Genomic DNA, 10,726 nt, shown 5'->3' with positions numbered 1-10,726 from the left:
GCCGATTACTGTATCAAAATACATATTGAGTATTATTATTTTTATATATAAAATTTTCGAAAAGGAAAGCAAAAATCATGGTGAAAGAAGATGAAGAAGAGTGATTCTTTAGATGAAATGGGTATTAATTTTTTGGGAGAAGAGGCTGGACGGGGGTTTTGCCGAGGCTTTGAAATGAAATGAGAGAGATGTTAATCAATTTTAGGGTTGGAAAATAGATGGTTTGTTAGTAGTTTGTAACATCAATTTGTTTTTCTGAGGTTTATTTAATTTTTTTTAATAACCTCACTAAAATTTCGCTGAGGTTTGTTACGTTAAACTTCTGTTTATTTTCTTTATTTTTTTAGTTAAAAGATGGTTTAATTTTTTGGTTTAATTATTGCGTTTATTTGTTAACGGGAGATCAAACCTAGTCGTTAAATTTAACAGAATATTTTTAAGTATATTCTGTTAAACCAAGAAATGCCGTTAGATAGACACTTTTAATATATAAAGATATATATATATATATTCTACATACAATTTAAAACAAAATTAAACATTTCTTTATACATACAATTTTTTTTCTTCATTTGAATTTGTTATTTGTTATTTTATTTATTTTAATTTGTTGTTGGAGATATAAAATAAAAATAATTTATTTTATTTTGTTGCTAGTTATGTGAAAAAAATTATATTTTTCCATAAATATTAAATAATTTAAAATTGAAAAGTAACCAATTTTAAGTAACTGATCCAATAGCACTTTTACATTTGGATGGAATTAGATTTGAGCTATTGTGCGGATTGGATCCAAAATATAAATCTACACTTAATGCGGATCGGATGCACTATAAACAAAATAGTGCGAATTGGATAAACACCCTTAGTAATGAGTATGTTTAGAAAACATAGTTGGAGATGCTCTTAGGAACCATACGGTGCCCAACAGTGGCGGACCCAGAATTTAAAGTGAGGGGGGGCGTAAATAAATTTAAAAATAAAATATAAAGTGTAGTTAGTGGGGTTTGAACCTTTACCCTCTAACCTATTTACCAATTACCTTAACCATTACACCAAGATTACTATTATGTCTATAAATATAATCTTTTAATACAAATATATGTTGTAACTAATTAAAATACATATACATTTTTTTCTCGATTTTTTTTTTCAGGGGGGGCGACTGCCCCCCCTCGCTACAATGTGGGTCCGCCCCTGGTGCCCAACACCATATACCGATATAGCGCGTTGCGATTGGTTAACAATTTCTTATATTATTTATTAAATCAAATTGCATAAAATCCAATATTAATTTGCACCAATAACCATATGTTACCTCTTTTGATGTTCCCGTTAGCATTTTTTTTTGTATTGTATTTGTTATTTTTTGAAATTAGTTGATCCTTCTTCCATCTCAAGGAACTTTTTCTGTAACGACCGAGAGGTCTAACTCGTCTTTTTAGTTTTATTAATATATATCCTCGAATTTTATTCAAAAAAAAAATTATGGCTTTTTTTTTTTTTTTTTTTTTTTTTTTTTACATTTTTATGAGTTTTTGTATGCTATATTTTTGTAAAAAATTCAGATACCACATTTATATTTTTTCCTTTTCCTCCTTTATTATTTATATAAAGTTTAATAAAAAGAAAACAAAGCGCACGCACAAATAAATTGGGTCTCTTATTATTTTTTTTTTGATAAAGTGATTAGAATCACTCATGAATTTACGACGCCCACGTCCGCCACCGGCGCTGGAACCTCCTCGAACCAGGATAGCTCATCGTCTAACCGCAGAGCATGCTTTGCCAAGCCATGGGCCGCTAAATTCTCAGAGCGAGCCACATGGGACAAAACTGCCCCCGGAAATTTAGACAATAAAGCTATAACATCTTCAAACAACGCTCCTAACTTGTTGAATTACATCTCCCCATTGTTGATAGCCGTCACCAAAGCTAACGAATATGAATAAACTGAAAACAAATCAAAAAATCAAAAAAATTTATTAGAAAATAATCAATCCGATCAAAACACTCAAAACTCAAAAATTGAAAAACTAGATCCCAAAATACTATAACTAGCCAAAGGGAGACCCCTTGGCTAGTAGCAACTTAACTCTTGTATTTTACTTCATCATCATCTTAGGATTACTATCCCTTACTAAGACCCTAAAACCTAAAAATTTTGATATGTAATCTAGTAATAACAAAAATCCTGCAATGCTCCCATCCATAGGATATCAAAAGTTTACGTTGAAAATTATCGCAATAATAAAGTAAGCAACGAATAATGTACTTCAATAACCTTGATTATCAATGATTAGTGTAATTCAATACAATAAAACAAATAACCTTGATTATTAAGCATTAAAGACCCATTAATTCCATAATCCTTCTCAAAATAGACAAAATCAACCATATTAATTCATTATTAATGTCCCCATTTCTAAAATATTACAAATTCCTTTATTGTACTTATTCCAAAAAAGTAATTTTTATACATATTTATTTATGGTAAACCTTATTATAATCAAATCAATCTATATTGAATTGAAATTACTTAAAATAATCCAATTTAGCTATTATGACATAATTATTCCTATTTTAATTTCCAAAAAGTTGTAAAACTTCCAAAAATTGTATCCTTTAAGTTACCATAAAAATATTTATAATGATACCTTCCTATACCACATAGATTACAAACCAAATTCCATAAAATTTTACTTCCCAAATATATCTGAACACAATAAATTCGCAATTGACAGGATACCTCCTTTTATTACAATATCTTCGTATTTATTATTCTTTAAATTACTTGATTAATTTTAAATAAAAATATTAGAATCTGAATATTAAATTCCACCCCTTTCCCTTTTTGCTAATAATTCCTAAAAATATGAACTAACCATAGCTAAAAGCTATTATCGTTTAAACTTAATCCTCCTTAAACCTTATTTCACTTGAAAATATTTTTAAAATATCATTTTAAAATTTTCTTTACATCATACCTTAACTTAAATAACCCTTATATTCCAACTAGTAAAATTTGTCTAGTGCATAACTTGTTTATTTTGTAATTTTATTGTGCCAACATTTTATTATATTTTCAATACAAGAAGCCGTGAAAATTTTAAACAAACTACCCTAAATAATTAGGGGCCAGCCATGTAATAGGCGCTATAGCCTTGTAAGGCGCCAAAGCCATAAAAATGGTGCAAAAATAGAACAAACCAATAACAAAAATATTACAATATATCCCATTATAACAATTCAACTCTACAGAAACAAGAAATTTTCGGACAACAAATTCTTTGAAGAAAACTTCATAGTTTCATCCGGTAAGACTATGAACAACTATGTTAGCATCGTTTAATAAAAAATTAAAAAAATATTGTTTAAAGATATAAGAAATTTATGAAATTTTTTTTATAATAACTTTAAAAAAAGAAAAGTATAGGTAATGAATTTCGAATAGCTTGAACTGCTAGCAAACAATCTAACTTTAACTGCAGTTTTTAAAGAATATCCTTAACTAATAGAGTATTACCGACACCTAATAGCAATACTCAAAAAAACTTCACATACAATCAAAATATATGGTACAACGTATTAAGTTATTATACTAAATTATGTTATATATCATATTTCTTTTATAATGTGATGTTAGTGTTAATTTATATTATATGATCATATTATAATTTATACTAAAATTAGGTAACATAACTGTCCTTCGTGCAGTGGTTTTAAATATATCTTTTGAGGTATTTTAGATATTTTATTTTTTTTAAATTATTTATAATTATATTTTTTTTTGAATTATTATTTATGAATAAAATATTTTAAAATTTTAAAATGATAAAATAAAAGTCAAAACTTGAAATTTTAAAATATTTATATTACTGAGAAAGAATATTTAAAATTAGGTACAAATTGTTAGATATTTTCAATTAATACTTATTATAAAATTCAAATTATATATCATAAATATTTTAAATAATATCTATTAAATCGAGTTAATAATTCAAATACTTTATTATTTTCATATGTAAATTTATAACAAAACTGTAACGTCCCTTCTTCAAGCCTCTATTGGGTCCTTACACCCACGGAATGAATGACTCTTATACACGAGTATGTCACTCTGGCTGTTTCATGGACTGACAACTGACCCTACAGACCAACACGAGTGTTTCCAGCATGCTGTGTCTTCACTCGCACGCTTCCTGGGAAAACTTCCCAGGAGGTCACCCATCCTAAAATTGCTCCAGGTCAAGCACGCTTAATTGTGGAGTTCTTTCGTGATGGGCTACCGAAAAACAAGATCCACCTTGTTGATATAAGTAGTACCAATCAATCTATTTAAGCTCTCTTCAACTATGTAGTCTCATACCTACACTGCCTCAGAATCATCACACTTCACCTTCCCCCAAGCGATGTGGGATTGCACAGCTGACCGGTACTTCCTCTTACGAATTACGGGACTACTGACTGTCACAATCACCCCCCTTACGGGGTTCGACGTCCTCGTCGACCACACTTCTGGCTGGGTCTAAGCTCTGATACCATTTGTAACGTTCCCGCTTCAAGCCTCCATTTGGTCCTTACACCCACGGAATGAATGGCTCTTATACACGAGTACGTCGCTCTGGCTGCTTCATGGACTAACGACTGACCCTACAAACCAACATGAGTGTTTCTAGCATGCTTTGTCCTCACTCGCACGCTTCTTGGGAAAACTTCCCAAGATGTCACCCATCCTAAAATTGCTCCAGGTCAAGCACGCTTAACTGTGGACTTCTTTCGTGATGGACTACCGAAAAACAAGATGCACCTTGTTGATATAGGTAGTACCAATCAATCCATTTAAGCTCTCTTCAACTATGTATATAGTCCCATACCTCCATAGCCTAAAAATCATCACACTTGACCTTCCCTGTGCGATGTGGGATTGCACGCCTTACCCAGTATTTCCCCTTACGGATCACGGGACTACTGACTGTCACAATAACAAACTCATCAAACAAATCAAAATAAACTATTTATTTAGTTGATTGATTCAATAAACATAAAGAAAAGTCTAATTTTCTATATTCGTGTAAATATTTAAAATTAAAATCTTTATAACTAACAAAAATAGAAAAAATCATGATTTTGCATAGGTTTATTAAAAACGTGTTAAACACTATAACCCATAAAATTTTATCTAAAGTGATAACTTACTACATATTTGATGCATAAATTATATTTTAGTTACGTAAATTGAAAAAAAAAAGTTTTAAGTTGTTCTCATCACCGTATTTCATTTGTAATTGTTATTATATTCAAAATTATTTTAATTACCATACCGCTACTGCATTCAAATTTATTATTATCATCGTATCTCTTTTATACTCTTTCAAACTTGTTGTCATTGTATCTCGCTTGTAATAGACAATGCATTCAAAACAGTGATAATTATATACATATTAGAGATACCAAAATTAATTTAGGGAGGAATGTGATTTATATTAACTTGTTATTACTATTATATAAATATATATAAGTAATTATATAGCATTTTGTATTTGAATAGTGGTGTACGCTTACAGTATTTATATTAGGTTGTAATTTATTTATTAGAAAATAAATAGTTGTAGAATTTTTTTCCAAAATTATATTTGAGTGTTTTCTTAATAAAGAATTAAGAAAAATAATAATAATAAAGCTTTTTTTTTTTGAACAAATAATAAGATAAAATTTGTTGTATAATTGATAGAGATTTTAGTTTTATCAAAAAATTTAAAAACAAAAAGAGAATAATAAAATAAAATTTGTTGTACAATTGATAGAGATTTTAATCTTATTAAGAAATTATAAAAGAGATAATTAAAAAGAGAACAAATAATGCTAATTAAAGATATTTTAAAACTCATATCTCTTTTTATATATATAGATAATAAAATACTATATATAATAATATTTTAATAACACATATAAATTCATATATTTTAATATAATATTATATAATAGAATAAGATCAAATACAATGTAATGAGCATTAACTTTAGAGCAATTATTAGTGCAGACAACATTAATGTTGTTTGCTTGGGCCATATTGTTGTTATTATCAATTTATTTATAATTACAATAGCTAATAAGAACACAGAAATAAAATAAAATAAGATAGTTATGGTGTCGGTAGAGGACAACATTTTATTAAGGCTGTTCACATATTGGTTTGGTCTGAATTTTTATATTTTTTTTTTGAACCAAATAGTATAACGATTTTTTGAATATTGGAAACCAAACCAGACATAAATCTCTCAAACCAAACCAAATTAGACTATTAAAAACGGTTTGGTTTTGTTCGAAATACAATTTAAGTGGAATTTATAATTATTCATTTTTTTTAAGTAATCGTACTATTTTTATTAAGTTTTTAATTTTATTTTTCAAAATATATATTATACATGATAAGTAATAAATCTATAACATATCAATAATAATATAAAAACATTCTTAAAAGTCAAATATAACATAAAAATCTAAAATTCATGCAATAAAAATCTCGACTCACAAAAAAATTCAAAATTATACATATAGTCATATTATTTATTATATACGGTCTGGTCCGGTTTAAGATTTAACTATTTATTACGATTCGTAACCGAACCATTTAGCGGTAAACGGTTCGGATTAACCAGACCACCAGAAACGGCTTCCCCAGTTACGATCTACAATGGTTCAGATTGTCGCGATTCGAATTTAAACTACGGTTTTCCAGTTTCGATGAACAACCCTAATAATTAAGTCTGTTAAGTGTCAGCTCAAAAATATATAGTGATATTTCTTTAGTTTATTCAATACATAATTTAAAAATATGTCACCACAAATATCCCTATTTATGTAATAAATAAAGGATATTTCTTCAAATAGAGGACAAAATATTGCAACAACTAGAAGACAAAATCAATGGTCAAGCTATCCCTAGCTATTCATTTTAGGTTAATTAGTAATTTTTTTTCCTGAACTTTGACAACTAAACACTTTAAATTATCGTTTCATTTGTACTTCACCCTCTAAGATCAAATTTTAGTAGTAAAATTTTCTAAATTATTGCACTGTTAGCAAATTTAAGGTGTCATTCGTTTAACTTCTAACATGAACTACTTATGTGTATACTTTTATATACGTAGCACGTTTATATTGGTAAACTTAATACTATTATTTCAAAATTATAATTTTTTATAATTTTTAATTAATAATATTAAGCGTCCCAATTTAAATATGTCAAGTATAAGAGTACATAAATAGCTCATGTCGGCATGTGAAAAATAGATTATACTTTAAATTTATTAACAGTACAGTAGAACCTCTATTCAAGAATAGACTTGGGACTAACCAAATTATATTCTAATTGAGAGGTTATAACTAAATAGAGTTATACTAGAAAAAAAAAATTAAAATACTAAAAAATATCAATGTAATAATAATAACAATAAATAATTATTAATACTACATTATAATAGAATTATTTTAGAGTAAATATAATGGTAATACATATGTTACAATTTGGAATAAAATTATTAATTTTATGTAAATAAATTTACAAAACATATGTATATATTTGATTAAGATGTAATTATTCTTATATAGAGGTATACTTTGTTAATACGGGACTTAGAAAATGTATAACTAATTACAATTTAGAGGTTATTCTTATTTATAACTGGCCCAAATTGGGACTTGATTTTCTTATAACAAATTAGAGGTTATTCGAATGTAGTATTCTTAAATAGATGCTCTACCGTATAATAATTTGGAGAGTTTTACGTAAGTGCAAGTGAAACGATAATTGAAATAGTGTAGCTGCAAAAATGAAGAGATGAAATGAAGGGTCAAGATTAGGAGAGAAACAAGTTCCTCTTCCTCATTAGTACACTGCGGATTGTATATATAATAAGTTGTTTGCATATACTACTCACTACTCAACTCAACCATGGCCATGGCCTCACTGAAAATACTCGAGGAAACTCATGTGGCTCCATATAGTGTCACCACCACCACCACCACCACCAACTCCACTCTCCCATTAACCAGCTTCGACACCTACTGGTTCAAATTCCCACCAGCCCAATGTCTATATCTCTATTCTCTTCCCAAAGAAACTACATTTTTCTTGAACTCTCTTCTTCCAAAACTCAAACACTCACTCTCTCTCACACTCCAACACTTTCTACCTCTAGCCGGAAAACTAACATGGCCTCAACATTCCCCCAAACCAATCGCTCTTTACACACCAGGCGACGTCGTTTCACTCTCAATCGCCGAATCCAATGCTGACTTTGACACCCTTTCCTCAAACCAACCCTTCCAAGCCTCAAAGGTTCGACCTTTGCTTTCTCCATTACATGTTTCGGAAACAGGGGTTTCGATAATGGCTCTCAAAATCACTGTTTTTCCTAATAAGGGATTTTGTATTGGCCTCACTACCCATCATGGTCTTGTAGATGGGAAATCCGCCGCTATGTTTATGAAATCGTGGGCTTACTTATCATCTCAAGAAAATCCCCAATTGCCGCCATTGTTGCCGGAGGAGCTTACACCCTTTTATGATCGGACTGTTATAAAAGACCCATCTGGGTTTGAAATGAAGGTCTTGAATTATATAATAGGGGACAATCCTGGATCAACTTCCTCAGATTGTAGAAACAACCCAAAACTGTTTGAATTTGAATCATTTCAAAGCTCTGATCTTGATGAATTATACAGAGCCATTTTCGAACTAAGCCGGTCAGATATAGATAAACTCCGTCGAAAGGTGTCAAATTCAAACCCAAATGAGCTTCATTTATCTTCTTTTGTTCTTACTTACGCTTACATTTTCGATTGTTTTCTCAAAGCAACAACTGAAGATAAAACTAAAAGTACAGTCTTTATATTATTCACCGCCGATTACCGGAATCGTTTGACGCCTCCGGTGCCGGGAAATTACTTGGGCAATTGTGTGGTAGCCAAGAGCAATTTCGAGGACATGAGGGAGCACGTGATCGGCAAGGAGAAGGAGGGGGTGGACTCATTCACTGCTATTGTGATGATAGTAAGTGATTTAGTGAAAAGTGTGGGAAAAGAAAAGGATTTATATTACGAAATAGAGAAAGACATAGTGACTTTTCCGGCAACTGAGTCTGATAATTCTTGCCACGTTGGAGTAGCTGGGTCGCCAAGTTTGGGCTTTTACAATACAGATTTTGGATGGGGTCGTCCTAAAAAATTTGTTGTGGTTTCTATAGAGAATGGTGCCATTTCAATGGCGGAATGTGGAGATGGAAGTGGTGGCATTGAGGTTGGTTTAGTTTTGAAGAAGCATCAAATGGATCATTTTGCTTCCCTCTTCCACAATGGTCTTTCTCATAATAATAATAATAATATTGTTTGATTTTGTTTACTGCAATCTAAACATTATTATTTTGATGGAGTACACATCTATTAATGGATCATTTAGAATTCAATAAAAATATTTCATAAAATAGAAAAAAAAAAGGAAATTTTCATGGGCCACCTTATTTTGACAATTATTTTCAAAAATGATGTTATTTTTGTTATGTTAAGTTTCTGTATATGTAGTTGACGTTTTTATGGTAATTTTCTATTTTTAACGATTTGTATATTGGGCTTGTAATCCCAGTTTTTTCGGCCCAATTTTTTAAAACACACACTCTTTGTACGTGTCACGTCATTTTGTTTTCGTTTTAAAAAAAACGTTATTTTTGTAAAAAGTTACTTAATTTAGTATATTCTTAACAAAATCCCAAAAAAAAAGTGTTACAAACAAAAAAAAAAAAAATGAGACACGTGATATGTTGGCATCAGGGTGGCCTGACAATATATTTTATGTATATATATTTTATTAAAAAAATATATTACATCATATATATAAAAGTGTAATTTTTAATAAAATTCAAATATACTAAGTAAAATAAATATATTTTAAACTAATAAATCATTACATATACTTATAAAATTCAATATATTACTGAAATATTATGTGTCTTTCATTTTTAAATTTAAAAGTAATAATTAAATTTGCATAGTCAAGTTTTGCAATCATATCCTTTTGAATATACATGATTGAACGGAGAAAAGGTTGATCAAGGTCAGTTTGAAAAAACTCTATTCTGTATGCGCAATGTTGACATGAATAGTTAGCAAAATCCTATGAGTAATTCAAGCATTTGGATAACTACCATCTACTTCTTTTATGTAACTCAATACATCTATAACTTTTAATTTCTTTTGGTAAATTTTAACGCAACATATATAACTCTTGGTATAGTCATCACTGTCAAGATTTGAAATCACACCATACTTCATTAAGTTTGTAAGACTGATATGTGCAGACTTTAATTTCTCATTACTAAATAAAAGTCTGAAATTTGCCTCAAAATTTTGAAATTGCTCAAACCTAAATTAACAATAATTATCTTTATTAGTTAATATGGTAGGAATAGTAAAAGATAATTTTAAATAAATACCAAGAAAGTATGCATACCTATTTTTAAATGATGAAATAGCTTAATCAATTATATGGAGGAAATAGTCAATTTTAAAGGACTCTTTTGCTGATTGTGTCACCTCCTCATTGACACTTTCATTTTCTATAAATTCTTTGTTTTTCCATAAATAGTAGTTCAACTTGCATCATACTTGCAATCTCAATAGCTTTAGTTATAGTCTCCTCAAAACTAATTTTTCTATACTTTTGGGG

At 29.2% G+C, this 10,726-nt stretch overlaps 1 protein-coding gene across 1 annotated transcript; it reads left to right on the top strand.

Annotated features, from left to right (window-relative positions):
• Positions 1–7,836: 7,836 nt before the first annotated feature.
• On the top strand, positions 7,837–9,506 carry LOC115712389 (phenolic glucoside malonyltransferase 1). The gene has a single exon (XM_030640661.2). The coding sequence runs from the start codon at positions 7,958–7,960 to the stop codon at positions 9,395–9,397; it is 1,440 nt and encodes a 479-aa protein (XP_030496521.1). The 5' UTR covers positions 7,837–7,957; the 3' UTR covers positions 9,398–9,506.
• Positions 9,507–10,726: the final 1,220 nt, after the last annotated feature.

The sequence above is a fragment of the Cannabis sativa genome, chromosome 4 (genome assembly GCF_029168945.1).
Source record: "Cannabis sativa cultivar Pink pepper isolate KNU-18-1 chromosome 4, ASM2916894v1, whole genome shotgun sequence".
In the NCBI taxonomy this organism is placed as follows: domain Eukaryota; kingdom Viridiplantae; phylum Streptophyta; class Magnoliopsida; order Rosales; family Cannabaceae; genus Cannabis; species Cannabis sativa.
This window is presented reverse-complemented; position numbering and strand designations above follow the sequence as displayed.

Bases quoted from the DNA above. Each gene is read 5' to 3' on its own strand.
- LOC115712389 (XM_030640661.2), top strand. From the start codon at position 7,958: ATGGCCATGGCCTCACTGAAAATACTCGAGGAAACTCATGTGGCTCCA.